The sequence below is a fragment of the Aspergillus puulaauensis genome, chromosome 3, assembly GCF_016861865.1.
Source record: "Aspergillus puulaauensis MK2 DNA, chromosome 3, nearly complete sequence".
Taxonomy (NCBI): Eukaryota; Fungi; Ascomycota; class Eurotiomycetes; order Eurotiales; family Aspergillaceae; genus Aspergillus; species Aspergillus puulaauensis.
In genome coordinates, this window is record NC_054859.1 from 2,602,145 (window position 1) to 2,627,883 (window position 25,739).

Sequence of the window (25,739 nt, forward strand, 5' to 3'; positions counted from 1 at the left end):
TGCCAGCCAAGTCTTGAACATCAAGAACGTCGAGGGCAGACCGGTTTACGGAGACGGAACCACTGATGACACGCAGAATATCAACGATATTTTGGCAGACAGCGCCGGCTGCAGCGTAATCTATTTCCCTGCTGGAACATACATGGTGACGGACACGATTTTTGTTCCGGCCGGGAGACGCATTGTCGGTGACTCTTTTGCTTCAACCATCAGTGCTGTTGGTGTGAAATTCCAGAACCCGGCTGCTGTTCGGCCCATGGTTAGGTTCGGATATCCTGGGGACGTTGGTGTCGCACAAGTGACTGATATGCTGTTCACGGTTGGAGATATTCTTCCCGGTTGTAAAATGGTTAGTATCTATAGACACCTTGTCCTTACTATACTAACACTACATGATTCAGGTCGAAGTGAACATCGCCGGTGCACACCCTGGTGACGTCGGATTCTGGAACACCCATATCCGAGTCGGTGGTGCAGTCGGAAGCAAAGTCCAGAGCCAGTGTGCGGGAGGCCCAGCCAAGTGCAAGGCAGCCTGGGCCAATCTCCATCTCACCAGCACGTCCTCTGCCTATATCGAGAACATGTGGGGATGGACAGCGGACCACGACCTTGACGGCGAGAACGGTCAAGTCATTGCCACTGGGCGCGGCATCCTCGTGGAAGCGACAGCTGGCACCTGGCTCGTTGGAACTGGATTCGAGCACCATACGCTCTACCAGTACAACTTTGAAAATGCGCACAACGTATTCTCCACCATGCAGCAGAGCGAATCGGCATACTGGCAAGGCCCAGGCAACGTGCTGGCCCCTGCTCCTTGGCAGGATAACCTTATTAACAGCGACCCGGACTTCTCGCAGTGTGCTGAGGGAGACGCCCTATGTCGGATGGGATTGTTTGAGCGAATCCATGCTTCGTCGAACCTTTTCCTCTATGGAGGCTGCAACTGGGTGTTTTTCAACAACGGCGGAGACTGCCAGTCAAACAATGGGAAATGCCAGAAGAATGCCATCCAGATCCAGGACTCGTCAGCAATCTATCTTTATGGCACGAACACCAAGAGTACAATCAACATAGTGCTCGACGGCCACCGCGCGATCGCGACAGAAAATGATAATTCCGGTGGCTGGGGAGGTGTCGTCGCCGCGTACCTCTACGCTGCATAATCATAACACTCGACTAAAAAGCGGTGGGCATTGCATGATTTTCTTTTCTTTTCTTTTTCCATCATCGTTAATACGAGAATCCAGCAGCATTTGCATTGAAGAGGACTAGCATAGAGTTACCGTTCGTTATTGAACCTCAGCATGGATCGGAAGCGCAGTACATACGACGGGGATAATTTCATAGCTTAATATATACTGCTTAGACACTTGAATATCAGATCCAACGTTAGAAAATACTGTTCAGCCTCAAAAGGTGGTCTGCAGTGACGCTGCATCTTGGGCCGCAATGGCGAGCTTCGTCTCCTTGCCTCGGCCAACTTCTGCCAACTCAACACCCAGAAGCAAAACCCAACAATTAAGCTTTAACGGTCCAACCACGTCATGGCCGTCTCAGTCTAATCTCCAATAATCGGAGCCCATGTTAAACATCGGTGGCTTTCAGTCCTATTCGCCTCGTTTCCATGTCGGGCTCGTTGGTGGGTGGCTGGGCTTGGAGGGGGCTGGCAAACGCACCCATAAGCCAGCCTTCTCGCTTTCGACCCCAGCAACACGAGCCTCGTCCTCTCTTCGCATTCTCTCGGCTATTGCCAATTGAGTTTTCATCTATTCGGCTCGTCGTAATCAAGAACATACCCTACATCCTGGGAATGTATCTGGATTACTGCAAGTGAAGCTTGCTGCAGTATACATTCCTCGGCCAACCCCGCCGCTATGCTTGCTCCGGGAGCTGGGAATGTGAGCTTGAGAACAGTCAGCTGTGAGTAACTCTATCCTACTTACTACTTTTATCCGAAGTATATTGAAATCAACATGGGTCTCTTAACTTACACTCCGCAGCAAGCAGACCGCAACTACTTCGCTCCGAGTCGCAACAGTCTGCGGCCGCTTCGGACGACTACTACTCGCTCTCCAACCACACACCTACAACACGGTCAACGAGTGGTGCGAGTGGCGCCAGCAGCAGAAGTCGAGCGACCGTAGTGCGATATGCAACACCAAATTCACATCCCGTATCGCGGACCTCATCGCCCACCGTGTCTCGGACCCTGCTAGCCCCTCCCGTTCCTGTCCCGAGAGCAGAACAGAACCGGGATATACCAGCCGAGCAGCGTGAAACCCATGTGACCCAGATTGATAGCGCAACGCAGTCGACCGAGAACAAGAATGCAAATCCAAATCCCAGTTTATCCTTGGACGGGGCTGGTGGAGAGCGTCCGACAGACAGTTATGCGGGCCGAGGACCGACTCCTGGGAACGATGACTCGCCGTACATTCGCTTCGCTATCAATCAGCTCACCAGGGAAGGAGAAGAGGAGGAACCAAGGAAGTCGACCGAAAGTGAATTTGGGTCGACTCCAACTGAGCGCTTGGTCTGGGATGGCGGGTTGGGCCATTTTGTCCGTGCCCCGACACCGGCACTGCAGCAGCCGCAGCAGCAGCAATGGCCACCAGAGAGAGATCCTCAGGCTTCTGTTGACCCGGAGGCATTTGTTGCAGTTGACCCGCCAGAAGGGAACTTAATATACCCACCGCTGGATTTTGTACCTGCTGTACTTCGACCATGGGCATTGGGCATAGCAATCGTCTGCGTTCTGCTGATGATTACTGGCATTGCATTTAGCAATGTCTGGTCTCAAGATCACCAGGGCTTCTGGGGGTACGATGGTCGAGGCGGTTCGCGGTACTTTGTTGTTGAATTTCTCCCTCAAATTCTGGGGATTTTCATTTCCATTTTGACATTTGTCATCCAAGCTGCAGTTTATCGCATAATACCTTTCGCGATAATGGGATCCGAGAGGCCTTTTAAAAAGGTTTTACAGGGCCTATCGATTGTGCCAAAAAATTTCTTACTTCCGGATCTGTCGCATTTCATTCATGGCGAGGCGTTGGTAGGTTTTTCGTTATTCACTATATGGCTTTCCAACTTCATCGCGGTGCCACTACTTGGCTGTCTCTACCAAGTTAAGTGGTTTGTTATAGGTGGTGAAGGATCATGGCGCTGGGCTGCAGTGACGGCAGTCGGCTGGGTATTGGTAGCAGTTTACAGCTTGCTCGCATTAGGACTAATTTCGCTGATGATCCGATTTCTACGGACGTGGTCGGGGTTGATGTGGGACCCTGTCTGCCTTGCCGACTTAATCACCATTATCCAGCGTTCAAATGTTCTACCTGAATTTGAAGGTACGGAGACTGACACCAATGTTGACGAAGCATTGAAGCCGAGAAAGCTTCGACTGGGTTATTGGAAGCTATCCCAAGGACGTCATCCAGAGGTTTTCTACGGAATTGGAGAGGTTGGTGGAACGGTTGGAAATCCTTCCCTGCATATTGTGCGGAAACGCCGTCGAGAAAATATCTCAAAAGTTTCCTTTGATGCCGAAAAGCAAAACGCATATGGAAACGAAGACTCTAAGGAGCTGTATTCACCGAAAATCCGTTACCGATGGACTCCATGGTTCCTCCGAAAGACCGCTGTTGTTGTTTGGACAGTTATCATCTGTGCGCTGTTTATTGCGTTTGTCGTTGTTAGCTTCGTTCGCAACGGTGTCGAAGGAGGGTTTAAACCACACTTACCAACTCGACCATCAATAAGCGCCTTTTCCTCCTCCAACTTCCTGTACAGCTTCATTCCGGCCCTAATTGGGAATTTGCTATTTCTTGCATGGCAGCATATCGATTTCTACTTTCGTGCACTACAGCCATACGTCATGCTTTCTTCCCCCCAAGGGGCCTCGGCAGAGCAGAGCCTATTGCTGTCATATTCGTCTCTCCTACCTTTTCAAGTCACTATCACGGCGCTCATCAACAAGCATTACAAGGTAGCCTGGATCTCTCTGATGAGCATTGTCTCTGGAGCTATTCCAATTCTGGCCGGCGGCGTCTTTATCGCGCTTACCTACCCAGGAAATGAGATCAAGATTGCATCTGTAATGCCTGCTTTCTACGCCATTGTTGGGTTCTGCGCCGTCTACATGGTTTCTTTTCTGGCTACTTGGCCTGGACGTCATCGCTATCTGCCGCACGACATCAGCACCCTTGCTGATCAGATGAGCTTCCTCTACCAAAGCCCTTTGCTTTCGGATAAGCTGTTGCGGGAGCCGCGTAGCAAAACAGACCTTGTCACAAGGCTTGTCATTACTCCACCAGGTGACAAGGATTATCCCAAGTATGGCTTTGGGATTTACGTGGGACGCGATGGTAGGGAGCACCTAGGCATTGATCGGTATAGTCGACCGGGCCGTGCTGATATGCTCATTACTACCGGATCGATGAAATAATGCGTTTATTTTGTGAGATATGAGCGATGGGTTTATGGTGAGACTGCGACGAATAGATTTATTCTATGTTGACGAGCATAATGATAATGATGTATGGTTATGATGCTTTACATGTTGTTCCATGATGTTTCTTTTTTCCCCTCTTGTTTGCGGCTTATAAGTTGCATTATCCTGTACTTAGCATAGCATGGTGTTATCCAAATCCGCAAAGAGAATTTTCTTTCTGTTTATCTGTGCCCATACTCCACTTTGATGTATGCACTGCCTCCCTCCCGTCTGCGATGGGGTGGTCCTGTTACGGCTTCTTAGGGCTGCTGCAGTCACGTTGTTTGCTTACACCACGTGAAGCCACGTGGTTTAGGCTGCTTTTAATGGAGAATTACGAGTCATCGATTCACTTCCCTTTAGCTAGAGCAAGCAAAGATCCGTAGTCCATATGAAGTCCATTGATAATGGACTGGGTCCATTAATTGATCGCTTTTGTCATACGTTACTCAACGTTTCGCACTAGAATGGTGTACCCCGGAAGGCCTAGTACTGGCTGTCAGACATGCCGCTCCAGACGCATCAAAGTAACCAACCAAATCCCATCCAATTCGTTATCCTTGGCATTGCTAATTTTTTCAATCAGTGCGATGAGACGCGCCCCCATTGCAATGCCTGCACTCGCTCAGGCCGAGTGTGCCCGGGGTATCCGCACCCACTAGACGTGGTGTTGCGACCTCAGAAAGCATTCAACCGCAGGAGTGGAAATACAGCGAGTGCTTCAACCGCGCAATCCCTCCCCAAACGTGACGAGGTAGATGCGAGGCCAGATCCAAGTTCAAGTTCAAATTCACCTAGTTCTGAGCTTTCACCTCAACCATTCTACCCCGTGACATCGGGTCCCATCATCTCTCCGCAGGTTCCTGGTGGTCTGTACCTGCCCATGGAAGAGACAGTAACCGCTTTGTTCTTCAATTCGTACATTTACACACCTAGAGACCCGTTAATACGAGCGGGCTCGATGGAATTCCTTCCCCAGTTATATGGGGCTGCTCCGTTTGGTTCGGCCTTGCGCATGAGCTCACTGGCAGTGGCTTATTTTGGAGTTGCCGCCTGGACTCGACAGGAGAGCTTGCTCCGGTCTGCGCAGCAGTGTTTTGGAAAGGCACTATCTCTTACTCGCCTTGCGCTGCAGGGCAATATTGAACAAAACTATGATGATATTTTAATGACGTTGATGCTGCTTTATATTTATGAAGTGAGTATTCGAATGAGTTGTTGGGGGATGTATGGACTAACGGCCTAGGAATTTATTTCTATCAAAGAGAACAAGCCTTCGCCTAAACACCATTTGCGAGGCGCGATTGCTCTGATAAACACCTGTAGACCAGAACGGCGATCCTCGGCTTTATCGGACACGCTGACCAATGCAATCCAAGGAGAGATCGTAAGCCCCATCCTTGTTACCTTTGTACCTTTGCATCCAAGTGAGCTGACCAACCAGGTATTTTCTGCCATCGATGGATCTTTGCCGTTGCTTCGAACACCCGAAGTCTGGCCATTTTCACCTTGCATTCCGGAGTTGGCGTCTTCGCGACTGATGACGATCTCTACAGCTTTGGTAAACTTGCGAGAGCGCTGGATGAAATTCTCTGCTTGCGCAGATGTAACGAACCTGGACGAAGTTGAGACTCTTCTTTCCGACGCCCGCAATATCGATGACCAGTTTATAGCCTGGACTCAATCCTTACCCAAACACTGGGAGCCGATCCGCGCCACATTCCTGCCTCAGTCTGTCCGGGAAGCGGGTGCTTACCAGGGCCGGTGCGACTGCTATGTTGACCTCTGGGTTGCAGAGACATGGGACAACTACCGCACCTTTAGACTCACGGTGCTAAACATCATATTCCGCTGCTTATGCCTATTGCCTAGTCGCGTGGAGGATTTGGAATCTACTATAGCCACTATTCGTACCCTTGCGACGGACATCTGTGCAAGCGTGCCGTTTTACCTGGGCAGCCAAACGGGATCCATGCAGATTACCGACGAGCGGGTCCAGTATCCTTCGGCGACAGGGGAAGCAAAACAATCGCCTCAACACATGGCACCCTTTGTAGGAGGATGGTTTATCAGACCTTCTTTGGAGAGCCTCTGCTCAATGGAGAACCTACCGGAGGATATGGTAGACTGGGCTAAGGGGCAGGTGCTGCGGATTCATCGCATATATACGACGGGACTTATACAGCATTGACCATGGAAATATACTTTACCATATACATTTAATAATATCTAATCAGAAGAACTACAGAGTTTTATTCCAATCTGTGTGTATTTACGGAGGAACATGCTTAACTCCCGGTTGAGTGCCTTATCACCGGGTCAGCGCACGTGACCTAAATCTCCGCATCCCAAAGTACCTCGTCAGCTTCTCAATCTGTTCCAAACTCCAGCCTACATCTTCATTGTTCCATTGCGCAGAATTGATTTTGCGAATCGCATGTCTGTAAAATCTGTCTACTTGTTCGTTCGCCACCCTACGATCCTCATCCTATTTCCGCCTCCGCACCTCATACTCCCAACGGCAGGAGACCGTGCAAATAGCTGCGATTCGAAGACCAATAACTACCCCCCCAAAAAATACCCTTAGACAAAAGACGAGCAAAATGGTCGACCTCTTCTCCTGGTTCCGCTCAAACCCAACCCCCAAACCCTCCGACGCAGAATCCACACCATCAACAACGCCGACACCACCACCACAAGCCAAAGAGTCTCAACAACAGCCCCCGCAAAACAAACCCAAGACAGACACCGACGACCTCCCCAAACTCTGGACGCCGCAAACAAACACAAAGCTCTTTTTAGGCGGCGCGCTCTTCTTCACCCTCTCCCTCCTCACGACTCGGCGCGCCCTAAACCGTCGCTTCAAGGCCATGATCCCGCCCTTCTACACAACCTCGGTATACCACAAGCCCGAAGTCAATGGCGGGATGGAGGCATTCGAGGCCTTGCATCTGGCCACGGTGAATGTGCTAAGTTTTGGCATGATGGCTAGTGGCGGGGTTCTTTGGGCGATGGGGATTAATGGGATTGAGGATATGAGGACTTATGTGAAGAAGAGCATGGCACAGGGGGACGGGGAGTCTAATAAGACGGACGAGGAAATGGAGAAGGAGGTTGAGGCTTGGGTGATGCGGTATTTGGGGAAGAAAATCGAGGGGGACAAGTTGAAGGATCTAAATGATACGTCAGGCGGGGAAGGGGAGAAGTCTACGTGAGGGTATTATTTTAAAGAAGCACTTAGACGGATGCATATATTCGTGGAAAATGAGGTGGATATTAAAACCACAACTGTATGATATTGGTTCGGGTTTGTTGCCATGGTATTTGGCCGGTTATTATACATACACACACTCTCCTATCACTTGCCCATTTGGTCGTATCGGTTTCGCGCTGTCTGTCTTGTCTTCTCCAGAAACTCGTCGTATCGGCCGCGAGTGTTGCGGGCGGCCTCCTCGCTGGCTTCGCCGAGTTTGCCGCCTTGTGCCCCTAACCCGACACCCTGCGCGTAGACTTCTGTTGTAATGGGAGCTGTCATTCCTGTACCTTGTGCGCCTAGTCCGGTGCCCGCAGACCAGCCCATTTTGCTGAGCAGCGAGGCGCCCTTTGATGTGGCTTCCGCTGGCGGTGATGGCTCGCGTTCCACAGCCGGGGCCGGTTTTACCGTTGCTGTGTTTTTGGAGCGACCGAAAGCCTTGCGACGCTCGCGCGCGCGGTCTCGGTATTCGGGTGGTTGTGGAATGATACCGTGCTTTATGAGCTTGTTTGTGGCTTTGGTGACGAGCTCCTCTTTCTGCAGGTTACCGCGGTGGAGCTGGCTCAATCGCTCGTGACGGTTGACTTCTGCCGTAGCCTTGAATTGTCGCATGCAGAGATAGCAACAATTCCGATTGGGATCGGCGTACGACTGACGCGGCGGAGCGGCTGTATCGGGCGAGTTTTGCTCTCCAGCGGCTTGGTCGTCGGTATCCTTCTTTTGGATGCCGTGTAATTCTGCATGGCGGTTGCTCCAGAACTGAAGATGAGACGGCATTGCCATCTTTTTAGCTCCGGCGGCGCTGGATGCGGGATCGGCTTTTCGCTTCTTCGCTTTATCAGCTGCCTCTTTGGATTTCGCCTCCGACTGGCCCGCCGGCTTATCGTTTTTCGGCGCTTGCTGGGGTTCTGAGTCGGTTGATACTGTAAGCTCATTCACATATGCGTCCTCATCCCAGTACATGAGCTTCATGGCTGGGTTACTTAGAGGACTGAAAGTAAATCTTTCGGTACTCGCAGTCGGGTTCATGACCGGCACGAAAACACCCGCGTGAATGTAGCTAACCATCACTGGTCGGGATGATATTGTAAATTTCTCAAATGAGTGAAGCCGTGAAACAGCCGCTTGCGCATCCTATACTTGTTAGCTCGGAATACTATCAACCTAAAACGGCATACCTGAATCGTAGCAAATTCTGCGAACCCATACCGCCAGCTCTCGTTACTTCTGCGGTCTCGTACTAGCAGCACACGCCGTATTGAGCCATCGCGAGCTCCTAGGTTCGAGTCGCCAGTGGTCGAAGCCACTTTCGCACCTTTCTTCTGGTTACCTGGCGTGCCTTCCGAGTTCGGACGATAGAGCTTGGCGACACCCTTGGCCAAGAGCTCTTCGGTTACTGAAGTTTCAAGCCCCCGGAAAAGCAGGAACTGAGAGGATTGATTATCCGGTGCAGCATCATTGTCACCGTGATTGTCTACTCGAGACGCAGCAGCTATGCCTGGAGGGCCGGCGGGTCCGGCGTCTAGATGATGTTAGCTGACAGATCATCAATAAACTTTAGCAACATACCTGGTCGTGGTGCTTGGCATCGGAAACACTTATTTCGGGTGGAATAGTTGACAATAGCGCACTAGCTCGTCAGATTTTGATTGTCGTGGAGAAGTGATACTACCAACCATCATGCATGTCCAGTCTCCTTCAGCCCTAGCTTTAGCGCGGTCCTCCCTTTCCCGGCTGTACGCGATGCGCACTGGGGTGCCGCGATCGTCCTGCGCACTCGGTCCGCACAAGTATATCGTTGGGAAATTCTGTTCAACAAAGGAACGGGAGTGGTTCTGACTTCGGAATCGAAGAAAGCCCAACTGGCGAGATATTTCTGCGGGGCGTCAGAAACAGCAAAAATCATACAAGCCATGCCAAACACTTACTAGTTTGTCGATCGCGAATGACACGGACTTCCTCCAAGCCCTCGATATAGTAGAATTCTTTCAATTCTTGCGAAATCTGTTGATCATGTCGACACTCAGCCTCTTGCCATAACGAAAGCTTTGTACCATGCAGCGCAACTCTGGGGCCCCAAATTCATGGGACCAAAGAGATCAATGGGACAAAAAGGGAGGGAAGGAGTTGCCCAACGTCTTCTTCCGCCATGTCCACCGGTAAACCGTCCATCATAACCTCTCTACTTTCTTGTCCATAATGTGGTCGACCGCGCCGCGGGCTCCGGCTTCGACTGCGACTGTAACTTCGACTTCGACTGCGCGAGCGATAACCTTCGCGATCGCGGTCGCGGTAACCGTGCCGTGGTCGTCGAGGGGGTGACCGCGAGGACCGCCGTCGGGGCTCTTCGAGGTCTCGACTTCGGTATCGGGATCTAGAGTCGGAATGGTCTCGGGGGTAGTCGTGTCTCCTGTCAGCCGCGGGGCGTCGAGGGGGAGTACGGGAAGGACCTGTAAATTGTAGAAAGTGAGTCAGTCCTGTTCTAGTATTGCTCGTAACATTGTTGAAAATTATATGCGGGGAGGTTGTATGTACCGCCAGGTGAGCGAGAACGGGTTGGAGAATTGTCGTCATACATGCGGCCGTCCTTATCGTCCCTGCGAGGAAACGGTCGAGAAGGAGGACCAGGAGGGTACCTGGCATCTTCTGGTCGAATATGAGACATGATGAACGAACATTTGGGGGGAAAGGAACAAGAACACGCGAGGATGAAGGAAGGCGATCGTCCATGAAAGCTGGAGACGAAACAAGCTTATCCGGCAAAATCACACCGCCTTGTAAGGACCTCAACATCATCGCCCTTAGCCCTGCAATGCCCAATCATCCAACGTTCCGTTCGCAGCAGCTATAGGTAAGGTATGCTATAAACACCGGAAAACATAACATGGCGTCTACAGAGCTTATAATGCAACCCAGGAAAGTTCGAGCGGGGTTGTATGTGCTTCTGTCGAAGCCTACTCGAAATGTACTACTACTACGAAGCCTTAAAAGAAACGAACCATGAACAATGAGAATAATGTCAATTTTATCGGGTTAGCTGGCAAGAGAAAGACGGACTTTTTCACTAATAAGAAACCATTTCAAGTACATATCGCGCCTTTGTCTAACCCATTCCACGCCGAGTTAGCCGGAATGCATGCATTTAAATGGCAACGAGATCCAATTGCAACTTCGGAGGAAGCTGGAATCGCATCAAATGAGGGAACGAGTGAGCTTGCGAGGGGGGTCAGCCACACAGATGCCAGTAGAAGTACAGTACCCCGGGGTTCCATCAGTGCCGGTACACTCCTGGTCATTGTGGCAGATCAGTTGAGGCGAGCGTGCAAGTTTCCGGGGAGGGTCAGCCACGCAGATCCCAGTAGAAGTGCAGTACCCCGGGGTTCCATCAGTACCGGTGCATTCTTGATCGTTGTGGCAGATCAGTTGAGGAGAACGAATAAGCTTGCGGGGAGGGTCAGCCACGCAGATCCCAGTAGAAGTGCAGTACCCCGGGGTTCCATCAGTGCCGGTGCACTCCTGGTCATTGTGGCAGATCAGTTGAGGCGAGCGTGCAAGTTTCTGGGGAGGGTCAGCCACACAGATCCCAGTAGAAGTGCAGTACCCCGGGGTTCCATCAGTACCGGTGCATTCCTGGTCATTGTGGCAGATCAGTTGGGGAGAGCGAGCGTCGAGCTTGCGGGGAGGGTCAGCCACACAGATTCCACTAGGAGTGCAGTACCCAGGCGTTCCATCGGTGCCGGTGCATTCCTGATCATTGTGGCAGATCAGTTGAGGCGAGCGTGCAAGTTTCCGGGGAGGGTCAGCCACACAGATTCCACTAGGAGTGCAGTACCCAGGCGTTCCATCGGTGCCGGTGCATTCCTGATCATTGTGGCAGATCAGTTGGGGAGAGCGAGTGTCGAGCTTGCGGGGAGGGTCAGCCACACAGATTCCACTAGGAGTGCAGTACCCAGGCGTTCCATCGGTGCCGGTGCATTCCTGATCATTGTGGCAGATCAGTTGGGGAGAGCGAGTGTCGAGCTTGCGGGGAGGGTCAGCCACACAGATTCCACTAGGAGTGCAGTACCCTGGGGTTCCATCAGTGCCGGTGCACTCCTGATCATTGTGGCAGATCAGTTGAGGAGAGCGAGCGGCGAGCTTGTGGGGAGGATCAGCCACACAGATTCCAGTAGAAGTACAGTACCCAGGGGTTCCATCAGTGCCGGTGCATTCTTGATCGTTGTGGCAGATCAGTTGAGGAGAGCGACGAGCGAACCGCATCTTGGTGCGAGAGCGTGCCAGGCATATCCCGTTCAGGCATTGACCTCCATCACAGTCAGAGTCACTCTTGCAGTTTGGGTCGCTGATATCTGGGGCCGTCATAGTAAGGTTATCATCGATGCAGAGGTTTTCTTCACATTTGGAGTTGTTGCCCTCGCAATCGCTGTCGGACTTGCATGATGGCTGATCGACAGGAGCGGATTTGGGAGGGGCACATAGGCCGTTTAAGCAGTAATATCCGTCGCCTTTGTCTTTGCAGTGGTAGTTCGAGCGACATAGGACATCAGGGAAGAGTGCAGGGTCGTCATCGATGCACCAGAACATGAGACAGAAGAAACCCTGGCCACATTCGCCCTGGTTACCGCAGACCTTTCCGTTGCCAGTACGCTTGAGAAGTTCAGAATGGAAGTCTAAGAGGAGCAGGATTGTGTTAGCCTTGGGTCTATCGGAAGGAAGCAGCGTAGGTTGAACATACCAGTGTTTCCAACATCACCAGGATTGTTGGAAGAGGAGACCCCGGTAATCTCGGCCACAGCCAGAGACACGAGGAAGACGAGCAGCGCGTAGGCCTTCATGGTAGGGGTGTTTCGATATATCGGAAGGATACCAGTATATGAGTGAGATGGTGGATGAGGTTGAGGAGTAAAGACGGATGAGAGAGAATGATGTGTTGGGGAGAAAGAAAAGACAGAAACAGGGACATCTTTATAGACAACAACAGCGAGAAGGCGTCGAGAGAGAAAAGAAAACCTCAAGCAAGTGAAAACTCTGGGGTGAAGTGTGAAGTGAATGAAGGAAGGCTTGAGAGTGCACCAAGCGCATGAAGCATCAAGCTTTGTTGTTTACTGAGGGGGAAGGCCTGTGTAGCGACCAATCACTAACCCTGCGGTATTTACCATTATAACGAGTGAATTAAAAGACTCTCAAGGATGAGGTGTTTTTCTCCAACACCCATCTCTCGACTGCCTAAGGGTGAATGGAATATCCCTGCAGTCCATCCCAGGGCCGTTGAAAGAACACACAATGGAAGCCCCGCTGTACCACCCAAAGTTATTGTTTCAGTTCCACAGGGCGTTTCCTGAAGCAGATCAAGATTCATCTCAACAAAGAAGATATGCAGCATGCCAAGGACCGATGCAAAGACTCGGACACGCTTGGTTTGGCCCCTGGTCCCATCTTGTCAAAGAGCAAGTGACTCGTTATTGAACTCTGCTAATATGATCGACAGCAGAATCCAGTTTCGGTTGACTTATTACCGGGCATGAACACCATTGGCGAATCACCCTGGTTCTTAAGTCCATCTGGTGATTGTTGCCATTGCCGTTTGCGGACCGCCCACTTCACAACCTCAAGACACCGACTCGATGATGATTGCCAGCCCTCCTTTCATTCACAATTTCCCCGCATGGGCCTTGAACGACCACTGGGCCCAGGACATAAGGCTATAGGCAGTGACTAGAGTTTCGCTGCCAGGGATGTTCCCGACGGTATTTCCCGACGGTATCCATAGAAGGTGTGAGTGTACTCGGAGTTCGCAAGTCCTGAAAGCCGTGCAAGAGGAAACATCGTCGACAAGTCTGGAGATTTTTCGACCCCTGGAGAGAGCGACGAAGCCATTGGTCTCCTCCGGAGGGGCCCTCCAACATCATGCCCAAGCAGCGCGGGTCTGGCTTCTCTACAATTAAGTATGGACTGCTTTGTGCTGTTTCTGACAGCTTTTATCTGAATGCCAACCGGCTCATTCCTCCGGAGCAAAAGGCTAACCACTGTATATAGCCACCTTGGTGGTCTGAATGCTAAGGATTTTGAACAAGAATTTGGGATAATTCGGGTCTCCGCGGATATTCCAGAAAGTCAACATTCTGCACTACGTATTGAAATGGAAAAAAGTGTGCTGGAAAGGACCGAGAGAAACTCCACGACTGTGTTACACATAAGTTATGGGCAGTTATTTGATACTAGAAGGAAAACCAACTATAGTTACCAAGTTGCTCCATCCTGAGGTCATTCTTCGAGCTGTTGCTGCGATTCGACTCCGCGTCTCCAGAGAAGCCAACCCTCACCACGGCAATCCAAATAGTGCCACAGAACCAGACAAAAATGCCACCTCCGACAGTAATATCCGCATAGATAGTAATGATCTTCGCAATAGAACCGAAAACCCCCATGCAAATCCCATACTGGCGAGGCCTTGTTTGGATTAACTAGTGTGGTTAGGGCTGGTGGGAGGCTGAGGTGATATTCAACGGCCCATTCTCTTTCGGGTCTTTGATAGTAGTACTTCTAAGTGCTTCCATTGAGATAGAAGAAAGTTGGAAATCTTGGTGTGGTAAATTATCGAAATACTGTTCCACCATAAAACCACTAGCAGCATTAGGCCGTCTTTCTAATTGCATTATATGCCAACATAAATGTCCACGGGAAGCAAGCAATATATTCTTATACTTCATACTTACTATACTCAACCAGCCTGTTTTCACTGCGAATACCGATGCAGCTCAGCAACAAACCAGTGAAATATTGGTCTTGATAAGAGCTCTATTAGAGATAATTCTGAATATGTTCCTAGACTAACCCACCGGATGCAATGGGATGGATTTTAAAATACTTGCCTGCCACAATTTGTAACCATGGAATCACGTGGTAATTAATCACGTGGCGTCATTACCGGACTGCTCAGAGTGGAATCCCGAGCTCCATCGCTTCCACTATCAAGGACTACAGTTCAGCAATGGGTCGGAAATGGAGAGTAGAGTGACAAGGGGCCACAATGGTCCCCGCAGGAAGGTGACAAGGGCATGCCAGCGCTGTCGCCGACAGAAACTCAAGGTACGCCGTCCGCATACAGTCGTCCATGGGTAGGTGTTCAACTCAACTGAAGCAATCTAGTGTGACACGCAACGTCCATGCGTACCATGCTCTAGAACTGGGGTGGAGTGTTTACCGTCTGGAACTGGGGAGTGGAAGCCGTACTGTCCGCAGACAGGCTCACCCCGAAGACCTTCTAAGAAGGCTCGCGTCGCTGAACCCGAGCCTACCAGTTCACCACCGGAGCGGAGCAATTCTAGTAATAATAGGGTTGGGAATGTTGTTTCCAATGTTGATGGCGGCTCATGGAAATCAAGCTCGACTATGGCCCTGGTTGATGGGGTAAGTAAACTAACCTGAACACAATCGATAGACTAAATGCTAATATCCATCGAGGCATTCGAGTTCCATAACGCAGCTACGCCCAAAACCTCGGCAACAGATGCCATACCAGGTGGAAGACAACATGAGAGTAACGTTAACGCCTCACGAGAAAGATCTCCGACGAGAGGTGCAGGATTCAATGTGGCTCTGCAGACTAGACGGTCCTTAACTCGATCGTCCAGGGCGACCCTTTCCGAACTAAAGTCATTGCTTCCCAAACACGAAACTGCTTCTTTACTGGTGGACACGTATTTTGATCGGGCCCATTGGTTCATTCTAATATTCCACCAAGACGAGTTCAGGAAACGGTGGCAGGATTTATACGCTTCTAGCGGTACCCAATCAGCTCCACGCAATGAGGACATAGATTTTGTGAGTGTGTTTCTGATGGTTATTGCCATCGGCCTACAATACGCCGGAACTTATCGAGTGCGTCTGTTGGCTACGTATGATGTTGATGTAGCGAAGCTCAGCGAGCGCATTTTTACTGCTATTAGGGCCAAGCTCCTTGACATCCTATCCTGTGGTTCGCTAGAGGCCGTCCAAACTTGCATTTTGTTGGGAACATATTATCTATACCATGGATCCCCTGCTCTTGCATGGCCTGTGTGTGGCTGTGGTCTACGCATTGCTCAAGCCCTAAATCTACACCGGAAATTACCAAGGTTGGAAACAGACTCGTCTCAACTAGCCAATTGGCGCAACCAGAACGAAACGAGAAAGCGTTGCTGGTGGGCTATCTATGAGATTGAAACTTTCTGTTCGATGTCATATGGGTATCCTCACAGCATTAAAGATGCCGATTGTGACGTGGAATTGTTGGATCCATCCGCGAGATCGCAAGTTGCGCCATCTCCCGGGTCATTCAATCAGTCATCTCAGACCAAGACAACGCTCCTTTCTTATAAATATTTGATGTCGAAGTTGTCAATCCTGATCAAATCTGCCCTCGCTGAGCTGTATCGCATTGGTGCGGACTCAACGGAACCTTCGGACCCAACCAATTCAACTACGGACCTACACCACCTCGTGCAAAAGGTGGCCGGGTTGGACGCAGAATTACAAACGTGGCGTGCTCAAGTTCCACCGGAGCTGCAGATATCAAATAGGATGCCCGTTGAAACTAGTTATTCCTCATTAGAGGAGTTGGACCAGGATGTTAGCGCAAAAGGCCCTCGTTTTGAAACCCACATTCTTCAACTACAAGCGCTGGCTCTCAAGCTTGCATATGAGAATGCTAGGATTCTTGTTCATCGACCACTTCTTTCGTATAAACTTGTGAATAAAGCTAGCGACAAGGACATAAGCCACTATGCCGGACCCTCTTCCGTCAATCAGTCACACCCTGATCCCTTTCGCTTATCATTACAGGCATGCCGTGAGGCAGCCCTGAACACATCAGAAACTGCTTTGATGCCCATAACAGAACTTGTTTCAGTCACCTATGCAGGCGCGTTTGTTGGTATACATACATTCACTGCTGGGATAACACTAGGGATCTTGTGCAGTCTTGAGCCCCTAAGCCAGGAATCCCAAATGGCCAAGAGTGGTCTGCATCGGCTCATCAACATACAATCAAGACTGAAAGATCGCTATCCTGTGGCTGCGCAAAGCCTGGAGATTCTCCAGCGACTTACTAAACACGTTATGGACAAAGAGCTGTCCGCTATCTTAGACGTGGAAAAGCCACCAAAAACATCGAATCTAAGTGCAGGTGACAATACAGCAGCATACCAGTCAATAAATACTTATAATCCACAAACCCTTGCATCAGCTACTGCACCTCAGCAGCCAGATATACAGCTCGGTTCTGAATATCCTTCAGACCTAGCAGAGAACGAGACCTTGGGCGATATCGTCAATTTTACTGGTGACCTGCCCCTTCAATACGGGGAGGATCCGGCATTATCACAGGCTATTTATGACTTTGACCAAGGTATTCTCTACAGTCACTGCTGTTCCAGGTTCAGAAAGCTGACAAATTACTAACCTAGCCATCTTAATGCAGCCCTCCCCGTTGCAAGAAGGGTCACCTGTGAGTTCTTCGCAATGGCCAGCTGCAAATGATTTTTCGGTTCTTGATCAGGCATGGATTTGGGGGCTAGATAATTCTGTACCGATGGAGTGACAATGGACGGTGATATATTTGCCTTATATCGTACAGAAGCAGGAACACCCTATTGAATACTTGATTTTTCAATGGCTGTCTACGTTTCACGGAGCCATTAATACTTCGAAAACGGTCTTAAAATCCATAAATATGGAAGAAAACAACTCGACCAAACATTAAGTACACAGAAACCAATCTCATATCAAGCCGGGCTTCTCTAATAACCACCAGTTTCGCCTTGCTCCATCGGCTTAAACTCAACCTCAACAGGCTCTTCACCAATACCACGACTCTTAGCATCCTCCAGAATCGCGATGGTAGCCGTGGCCCCAATGCGCGTAACACCCAAGCTCATCACATGCAGCAAGTCGTCCAGAGTCCTCACACCCCCAGCGGCCTTGATCTGGACTTTCTCTCCAGAATTTTCTCGCATCAGCTTTAGATCTCGCACCGTCGCACCCTTGTAGTTATACGACCCATCCGCCTGCTTCACAAACCCGTACCCCGTCGACGTCTTAACAAATGCGACACCAATCTCAGTGCAGATTACACACAGGCGCGCAATATGCTCTGGTTGGAGATAGTCGTTCTCAAAGATCACCTTCAGTATAGCGCCGTTGGCAACAACTGCCTCATTGATCAAACGGATTTCCTTGGTAACATACTCCCAGTCCCCACCGAGGACCTTGCCGATATTAACAACCATATCGATCTCAGCTCCTCCAGCCTTTGCGGCATCGGTGGCCTCGATGACTTTGATCTCGGTGGTGCTGTTGCCGTGTGGAAAGCCGATAACCGGGCAGACCTTGACGGTTGAGCCGGTGAGTTCTTTCTTGGCGAGTGGGATCAGGTATGGTTTTACGCAGGCTGTAGCGACGTTGTTGTCGCGAGAGATTTTGAGGCCCTTGAGAATGTCGGCGTCTGTCATTGTTGGGTGGAGGAGGGAGTGGTCGATCATTTTGGCCAGTTGGGTGAGGGTTACTTTGATGGTGTTGGGCGCCATTGTGGTTGGTGTCGGGTTGATTGGGGTGTGATAAAGAGTAAAGAATTCAGTATATTGAATGTCGGGATAGAGAATTTGATTTATTGCGATGTTAATCTGGGATAAAACCAAAGTTAGGTCCTTCACGGTTTCTTATATTCTTGAGTCTCCTCATGTTGCTGGGCCGGTGGAGGTTATTGCCATAAACCCAGTATTGCTCCGGTGGGAAGAGCTACCAAAACAGGCTGTTTTCCCCACCGGACCGTCGCCACTATACGTACCCTAACTAACAGCATCAATGACCTTACAAACCTATATACACCTCCCCCACCCATCTTAAGATCCGTCAACCATACCTCGCGTTCTCAACCTCATCATCAAACCAAACCGGTGCAACCCCATAATTCATCACCGTACTCTTAACCTTCGTATAGGCCTCATAAGCCTCAGCTCCATTCTCCTTCCCGATGCCACTCTCTTTAAACCCTCCCCAAGGCGACGACGGGTCATTCAAATGATGCCCATTGATCCAGACAATACCCGCCTCAATCCTACCGGCAACCCGATGGGCCTGCGTGAAGTCGTTCGTCCATACGGACGCACCCAGCGCGTATGATGTACCGTTTGCAATCTGGATGATCTCGTCTTCGGACTCACACCTTATCAGCGCGAGGACAGGTCCGAAGACCTCATTCCTTGCTAGGTCAGAGGTGGCGCTTGTTTCAATGACTGTAGGCTCGAAGAAGAAACCCTTTCCTTCGGGGTTTATCGTCGTAGTGTTCCCGCCGCAGAGAATCTTCCCTCCCTCCGCTGTGGCCCTCGAGACAAACGACGTACAGCGTTCAACCGCAGCGGCAGAGATAACGGATCCAATCTGCGTCTTTTCGTCCGTCGGATCGCCGACCCTTAATGCCTTCACTCTCCTCTGGAGTAATGCCTTAAACGGCTCGTAAATATCCGCATGGACCAGCAACCGACTCCCAGTTACACAAGTCTGCCCGCTGGCTATAAACCCAGCGAACAGGGCAGCTTTCACCGCGACCTCGATGTCCACACTCGGAAACAGACACACGGGTGCTTTCCCACCCAGCTCCGCAGTAACAGGGACCATATTCACGGCCGCAATAGGCGCAATAGCCCTATAAGTCCCAATCCCGCCAGTAAGATCAATCTTCGAGATTTGCGGGCTCTCGCAGAGGCATTTGCCCGTCTCCGCGCCATACCCGGATACAATCTGCAATGTGCCATCTGGGAGTCCAGCCTCTTTGAATAGCGGGCCGAGTTTCAGGACTGAGAGCGGCGCGAGTTCAGAAGGTTTCACGATGACTGTGTTTCCTGCTGCGAGCGCGGCGGCTATTTTCTTCATCGCGATTAGGAGGGGGTGGTTGTATGGTGTTATGAGGGCGACAACGCCGAGCGGGACGCGGGTGAGGGTGTTTGTGACGGCACCCTTGAAGGGTGTTACGCGGCCTTCGTGGACGCGTGCGAGAGAGGCGAAGTAGTCGAGCCATTCGGGGATGCGGGCGAGTTGGGTGCGCATCTCGCGGATGGGCCGGCCTGTTTGGGCGGTTTCGAGGGGGATGAATTCATGAAGGTTGGCGCGGAGGAGGGAGGCGGCTTTGGACAGGATGGTGAATCTGTCGCTGGGGTCTTTTTGGGACCATATTCCTGAGTGGAAGTTGGTCCAGGAGGAAGTGATGATGGCATTAGTTGTGTCGGTGTCTGTTGCATTGATGGTTGCGAGGGGAGATTCGGTTGCGGGGTTGAGGACTGGGATGGTGGTTGGGGTTGGTGGCGTGTATTGGCCGTTGATCCAGCTTGAGATGTGTGGAATATCTGCCATTTTGATAGCTGGGCCTTTGGTTAGATAGAGTGTTTCTTGGGGTTCAACGAAGGTCAGTTGTTTATCTTATAGTCGCAACCCCGCATTAACCCCTCAAAGTCTCAGATAAGACAGCTGATAACAGTCAACAAACGTTCGTACTCCCCAGATACCACGAATGATCCTTCAAATTACCCCATCCTACGCCCAAGTTCCCCTCTTCGCTATTCACACCATCGATAACCTGCACATCTCCCACTGCAACATCCTTCCCATTGGTAGACGTAATCCAGTACTCCGGTGCCAACTGGCTATACTCGGGCATAAACAAGCTGAGAACCGGCTCTCTCGAAGCACGATACAGCACCTTCGGGATTTCATCATCTAGATGCGTCACACGGTAGTTAGTCCCTCGGTCCTGTTCCCCCTCCGTGGTGAAATTGGCGAGAGCATAGTTCCCAACCGAAGGCGCGCCGAACGTATACTACAGTAGCCTCACAGTCAGCCTCACCCAGCCGAAAGAAACAGCACTAGGAGCTGGAAGTAATCAAACCAAATCGACCCCAATCCGATCCCCCCTCAAATGGACGGCATAGATCGTCGCAATGGCTCCCCCCAGACTATGTCCCGTCACGGCAAGTCTATACCCCGGGTGCGTAAGCCTCGCAAGCCATATAAACCTTCTCAACGCCCTATTTACAGCCGTAGCTGCATACCAGAACCCCTTATGTGCGCGGCATCCTGGGCACGTGGAGGTTATGTCTAGTTGCCCGAATTCGAGATAAGTGTTGCGGTTTACGTCGGACATGGTGTCGCGGAAGGAGACGACGAGGAGCGAGTTTGTGTGGTCGGCGGCTATATAGCCTGTTGTATCACCGGGTAGAATGCTATTCGTGAGTTGAGATATCGGTGTTAGCCATGTCGATTCCTGATGGGGTGGGAAGGAAGGGTGGATATACCCAGAGAATGCGTAGAGGATCTCTGTGTTGGCGGCTTCGATGAGTGGACAGTACTCGGCGGCGCAGTACACAGGAGACCCAGCAGCAGAAGCGTTGAAGTTTTCCCTGCAGCTTGCGGCAGCAGAGTACTGGGAGAGAAGGGTAAGGTCGGTGAGGAGCAAAGGAGAGATTTCTATCGCCGATTTCAGTGGGCTCGTTTGGCCGAGAGCCATAGATCAACGTACCTCTACCAGTAAGGTTCGGAGGAACAGTGCAATGAACTAGCCATATTGCGCTGAAGAAGAGAAGGAGATGCATGGTTGATGATCTTGACGGTGCGGATGCAGTGCAAGGAGTGTTGACATTGGAGTTCCTCCAGGGAACTCAGGTGCTGGCGTGACACCGGGTCAGTTCAACGAGCGAGAGTATCACACAAAGACTCCATATCTCCCAGCGTATATATACGTCGAGCTGTTGTGCCACCAATGCTTCTTGTATCGTCATATTCTTATTAATCTCTATTTCATACCTATAAGTATATCGTAACACCCGCTCCTTTATCATATACAAAATAGTCATCGCGTTAGACTCGACGAGCATGCGAAATTTCCTGGGTACGTGGCACGTCCGGCAATTCAAAACCATGCTCAATACCGTACTTACTCCAGAACCTGGCCGTTTCTTGAGCGTATCCAGATTTCTCCAGAGAAACCTCCCATTCGCTTCGATGTTGCTCAGCGATGGCCAAATACGGACTCAAAGTATCGTTAAAACTTTCGCGCGGAGTACCAGGGAAGTGGACTAGGAGATCCCCAGGGTGAACTTGAAGATTTTCGTTCGAGTCTGTATTCAGAGACTCCCCATCCGGAGAGCGCATGTATGCGTTGAACCACCGCAAAGGCACATACACGGCGGATTGAGCAAAGTAGTCGCGTTCGGCTAAAAGCTTCACCATGGCCGTTTGCTCCGCCCATGTGAGAGTTTCCTCGGGGTTTGTATAGGGGTAGCCGATGGCCGCAGATAGCAGTTGTATGGACCAGGGGTGGACGCGGATCGGAAAGACCCCAGCATTCATTCCGTTCCAGTCCCTGGAGAACAAGATGTGCACGTTGGTGATATGGGGCGGAGGGAGAAATGTTTCCAATCTCATATTGGGATTCATAAGGATTGTATCACTGTCGATCCAACTACTCGCACCCAATGGTCAGCTTAAGTGTATCTCATCATGCTGCCTGTGGAGCAACTTACTATAGCCACTCCAATCGCTGGTGCTCGGGCTTCTCTAACTCCTGTACTATGAGGGAAATAAGATACGCCAATTTGTTCCAGACACCATCGAGGACTTCTCTCCGTAATATGAAGAGAGGATAGCCAAGTCGGCGACAATGCTCCTTGTGTGTCTCGACTGCGCGCTCGTAAACGGGGTTGTTGCCGTAGATCATCATCACCTTGCCGACTGTTGCTCGAGGTGTGTTATTAAGTAGAGTGGCATGGGCTTGGGGAATTGTTAGTTGCTATTCAGAAAGGTTCAGAATAGACCAAGTGGACGTACGGTATTTAGAGAACAAATGGACCAAGGAGAAGAGTGCGACGAGCGCGACCAGTAGTCGCAGAATAGGCTTCTGCTTAAAAAAGCCCCGCGGGCGGTTTTGGAGTCCTTTGTTCATGGTGTGCTGCGAATAGGTATACAGCAATAGACCCCACGTAACGCGAGAGAAGCGAGCGACATTCCATTCCCCAGGCGATAGAAAGAGAGGAGATGAGGAGGCACGAGGAGGACAGGCGAGCGGCAAGAAGTTGGGAGCTCGTGGGAAGGCCGAAGCTGACTCCATAATGGTTGGCTGCATGCCGGATGCCATTCCCAAAGCTCCGAGTGGGCGTTCATTGTTGCATGGAGCCCGAACCTTAACAATCCCGGGTAATTAAATGGGGCAATGCAGCCAATGGACACCGCAGTCGCTGCTCTGAGTTCGTATTTGCAATGGCATCATCCAAGAACCGCGTTGTAAACATGGGAGTCCCTGTCCGTTTCCTGGATTCCCCTGGCAGCTTTACCGGGTACAATCGGCAGAGGGGCGCAGTGGCATCCGGCTTCACAAACTGCAGTTTGTTCCATGGATGATGGGCCCGGGGGAGCCGAGATTTCACTGTAAGCTAGGCACCCTCAATTCCGTCGGCTTATGGACCACTAATAGCCCTAGCGCAGCTCTGGCATGGTAAGCTAATCTAATCATCTCGAAAGTTCTGCACAAACTCCTTAACGCCAAGTTTCACGCTTCATCCTGCCAATATACTCTGTACGACCGATTGGTGTGGCACTGTCGATCGCTGATTCTCACTCTCCAGGCAGAAAAGAAGAAAGCAAACAGCCCGACTGCTCTCTCTTTCCAGTCATTAATCCCCGTCTCCACCTGTTTGCCATCCATTCTAATTCAACTCCACTTCCTACTTCTGCATCGAATTAATCTCGCCCGGCCTAGGTACTTAATGCGGCCCGCGGCCGGTTGTCATTCTGCTCTTTGTCGCAGTTTGCGGACGGGCAATTATAGTGCATTATAGTTATATTTATAGATGCACTTCCCGCTAGCCATCCATGGGATCGACATGTACAATAGCTAAGCCAGCCCTAACATCAGATCTCTAAAAGCACGTAGCAGTGCCAACGTATGGTCTAGGTGTAGTACCTAATAAATACAATTTATGCATTGCCAGTCAAGCGTTTTACTACGTACTATACACAAACTCCCAGGAATGGTAGTGTCTTTATGAAGATTCCACCTTAGTCACTGAAACAGTCCTCAAGCCACAGATGTCCTAGTGATTGAGTCAGCTCAGATCAGAACTACAGTTAGAGCTCCAGGGGCACTCACCCTTCGCCGGTTAGTAAAATCGCCGTACAGCCATAGCCAGATGTCGCGTGCCCGGCAATCACCTTCCTCACCGGTGTCTGGGCTGCTCTCGCAATGCGGTTGATATTCGTCAAGTGTATCGTCCTCTATTCTGTCCCAGGGCTAGTTTGAAGCTTAGATTTGTTCGTGGTCACGAATTTTAGTAGGAAAATACCTTTGGGGCGGGCCAGTCAGCGAAATGGACTAGTTTTGCTTCATCTATGGCCTTCTCTGGATCCCACTCCTCCCTCTGGCCGCCGAAGTAGGCATCGTGGGTCACAGACCGGAATTCACTGCTTAATAGCGCGTACTGCCGGTGGGGGAGAGCAAGGAAATTGCTTCCGTATAGATCCTCCATGATATTAATGTCGTACTCATCATGGCCTGCTTTGGTGGCTGCTTTCGTGATGCGGTCGAACTCGTGGGATGGTTCGGCGAGGAGCAGTAGGGGTGTGAGCACGGTACTATCGGGGTGAAGCCAGTAGGCCCTGGGCATGGCGATGGGAGAGGGTGGGCCCAAGAATAACTCGTCCATGGACTAAGTGCATGATTAAAAGCCGGTTCCAATAACTAGTTTGGCGGACTTACCTGGAGGACAGTGGAATCCGAGTCTAGGACTAGCACGCGGTCATATTCAGTCTGATTAAACGCAAGAAGCTTTGGGTAGTCCTTTTCCCAGACGACTAGCCCCATACCGTAGGTACTGGGTTAGCATTTATTTGCAACTCGAAGACTCAAAGGCGTGGATGGATAGACATACCGTTATGGTGGTCGTCGATGGGCACCAGCTTCACACTATATTCATCGCGTGCTTTACGAAGCAGATGACTCTCAAATGAAGAATCGCCCTCCCCGTCTAAAAGGCTGCTTGGGTATATTAAAACTCGGTCTGGCATTGCTTCTAGTCGATGAAGAGCCTCGAAGATCAGGACCGAGTTGCACAGGTCAACCTCGTCTGTGGCATATTGGACGTAGGCGAAGCGAGACCAGTCTTCCGCGGGGACGAACTTGTTGGATGACCGCGCGCTCGACGGTAGAAAGCCCGGGGTCGGAAATCGGGTTGGTAATTGCAGCAGCGTTAGTACCTGTACCAGGAGGAGAAGGGCGATGGCTGCCGTTACAGCGTTCATTACTCTGGACACGATGGAAGACATGGCGTTTGTTTGTGCTGTCAGGCAGGGAATGGACTGTCATGTTGATGATGGACGGGAGGAATGTATTGACTCTGTTTGCTGTCATAATCTGAGTGTATTGTTAGTGAAGCAATTTCTAATCTACAAACTGTCTTGTGAAGATATATTGTAGATAGGGCTACTACAGGCAATGAATGTGAATAAGTCTTCATTAAATTATGAATAATTGAATAACATTGTGGCTTTTACCAAGAGGAATTAATATTATTGTGTCACTGTGTGTCGCAGTGAGGACCCTCTCAACCAGACCTCGGAGCTCGCACTGCCCACATTGGCGCATCATCAGGGCCCATTCCCACTTCCAAGAAATTGGTGGCTGTGTCTTGGCCCTGAGTTGGCCCCGATTCCTTGCTTAATTTAGGCATTTTAGTTCAGGTGTGACCACTGTGGGGAAGAAACGGGGATGCAAATCATCTTGTCGTGGGTGCCTGTCCAAAGCTTCATGCTCACACAGTATTTTTCCTACAACGCTTGCCCATGATTCTGCTGATATTAGAGCACTGAGTAGCAGTACCAGGCCTCGTCTACCACTAGATATACTTGTTTTCCCTCCCCGACTTCTCAGGTGTGGTGACTGCCCAGACCATGGGTTTAACGAGTGTGGGGAATAGCTTA

General features: G+C 50.7%; 12 protein-coding genes across 12 annotated transcripts; 5 read left to right on the forward strand and 7 right to left on the reverse strand.

The window, feature by feature from the left end:
* Positions 1-142: 142 nt before the first annotated feature.
* On the forward strand, positions 143-1,163 carry APUU_31021S (uncharacterized protein; the record flags this gene model as incomplete). Its single annotated transcript, XM_041702179.1, has 2 exons — positions 143-349; positions 402-1,163. 2 exons carry the CDS (start codon positions 143-145, stop codon positions 1,161-1,163), a joined length of 969 nt encoding a protein of 322 aa, XP_041554990.1.
* Positions 1,164-1,874: 711 nt separating this feature from the next.
* On the forward strand, positions 1,875-4,441 carry APUU_31022S (DUF3433 domain-containing protein; the record flags this gene model as incomplete). The annotated part of the gene is made up of 2 exons (XM_041702180.1): positions 1,875-1,920; positions 2,001-4,441. 2 exons carry the CDS (start codon positions 1,875-1,877, stop codon positions 4,439-4,441), a joined length of 2,487 nt encoding a protein of 828 aa, XP_041554991.1.
* A 512-nt stretch (positions 4,442-4,953) lies between these two features.
* On the forward strand, positions 4,954-6,677 carry APUU_31023S (Zn(II)2Cys6 transcription factor domain-containing protein; the record flags this gene model as incomplete). Its single annotated transcript, XM_041702181.1, has 4 exons — positions 4,954-5,013; positions 5,073-5,684; positions 5,733-5,873; positions 5,931-6,677. The coding sequence occupies 4 exons, from the start codon at positions 4,954-4,956 to the stop codon at positions 6,675-6,677; spliced, it is 1,560 nt and encodes a 519-aa protein (XP_041554992.1).
* Positions 6,678-7,089: 412 nt separating this feature from the next.
* APUU_31025S (uncharacterized protein) lies at positions 7,090-7,701 on the forward strand (the record flags this gene model as incomplete). Its single annotated transcript, XM_041702182.1, has 1 exon — positions 7,090-7,701. One exon carries the CDS (start codon positions 7,090-7,092, stop codon positions 7,699-7,701), a length of 612 nt encoding a protein of 203 aa, XP_041554993.1.
* Positions 7,702-7,844: 143 nt separating this feature from the next.
* On the reverse strand, positions 7,845-10,404 carry APUU_31024A (putative G-patch domain protein; the record flags this gene model as incomplete). Its single annotated transcript, XM_041702183.1, has 7 exons — positions 7,845-8,873; positions 8,918-9,261; positions 9,309-9,369; positions 9,416-9,615; positions 9,668-9,743; positions 9,876-10,189; positions 10,275-10,404. The coding sequence occupies 7 exons, from the start codon at positions 10,402-10,404 to the stop codon at positions 7,845-7,847; spliced, it is 2,154 nt and encodes a 717-aa protein (XP_041554994.1).
* A 527-nt stretch (positions 10,405-10,931) lies between these two features.
* Positions 10,932-12,574, reverse strand: APUU_31026A (uncharacterized protein; the record flags this gene model as incomplete). Its single annotated transcript, XM_041702184.1, has 2 exons — positions 10,932-12,409; positions 12,475-12,574. The coding sequence occupies 2 exons, from the start codon at positions 12,572-12,574 to the stop codon at positions 10,932-10,934; spliced, it is 1,578 nt and encodes a 525-aa protein (XP_041554995.1).
* Positions 12,575-14,741: 2,167 nt separating this feature from the next.
* Positions 14,742-17,319, forward strand: APUU_31027S (transcription factor domain-containing protein; the record flags this gene model as incomplete). The annotated part of the gene is made up of 4 exons (XM_041702186.1): positions 14,742-14,828; positions 14,889-15,149; positions 15,204-17,127; positions 17,186-17,319. The coding sequence occupies 4 exons, from the start codon at positions 14,742-14,744 to the stop codon at positions 17,317-17,319; spliced, it is 2,406 nt and encodes an 801-aa protein (XP_041554996.1).
* Positions 17,320-17,518: 199 nt separating this feature from the next.
* Positions 17,519-18,304, reverse strand: APUU_31028A (2-deoxyribose-5-phosphate aldolase; the record flags this gene model as incomplete). Its single annotated transcript, XM_041702187.1, has 1 exon — positions 17,519-18,304. One exon carries the CDS (start codon positions 18,302-18,304, stop codon positions 17,519-17,521), a length of 786 nt encoding a protein of 261 aa, XP_041554997.1.
* Positions 18,305-18,629: 325 nt separating this feature from the next.
* APUU_31029A (aldehyde dehydrogenase) lies at positions 18,630-20,126 on the reverse strand (the record flags this gene model as incomplete). Its single annotated transcript, XM_041702188.1, has 1 exon — positions 18,630-20,126. One exon carries the CDS (start codon positions 20,124-20,126, stop codon positions 18,630-18,632), a length of 1,497 nt encoding a protein of 498 aa, XP_041554998.1.
* A 124-nt stretch (positions 20,127-20,250) lies between these two features.
* Positions 20,251-21,361, reverse strand: APUU_31030A (lipase family protein; the record flags this gene model as incomplete). The annotated part of the gene is made up of 4 exons (XM_041702189.1): positions 20,251-20,589; positions 20,659-20,992; positions 21,065-21,236; positions 21,289-21,361. The coding sequence occupies 4 exons, from the start codon at positions 21,359-21,361 to the stop codon at positions 20,251-20,253; spliced, it is 918 nt and encodes a 305-aa protein (XP_041554999.1).
* A 265-nt stretch (positions 21,362-21,626) lies between these two features.
* On the reverse strand, positions 21,627-22,902 carry APUU_31031A (uncharacterized protein; the record flags this gene model as incomplete). The annotated part of the gene is made up of 3 exons (XM_041702190.1): positions 21,627-22,230; positions 22,292-22,538; positions 22,596-22,902. The coding sequence occupies 3 exons, from the start codon at positions 22,900-22,902 to the stop codon at positions 21,627-21,629; spliced, it is 1,158 nt and encodes a 385-aa protein (XP_041555000.1).
* Positions 22,903-23,806: 904 nt separating this feature from the next.
* Positions 23,807-25,085, reverse strand: GNT1_2 (N-acetylglucosaminyltransferase; the record flags this gene model as incomplete). The annotated part of the gene is made up of 5 exons (XM_041702191.1): positions 23,807-23,857; positions 23,914-24,054; positions 24,107-24,469; positions 24,520-24,614; positions 24,692-25,085. 5 exons carry the CDS (start codon positions 25,083-25,085, stop codon positions 23,807-23,809), a joined length of 1,044 nt encoding a protein of 347 aa, XP_041555001.1.
* Positions 25,086-25,739: the final 654 nt, after the last annotated feature.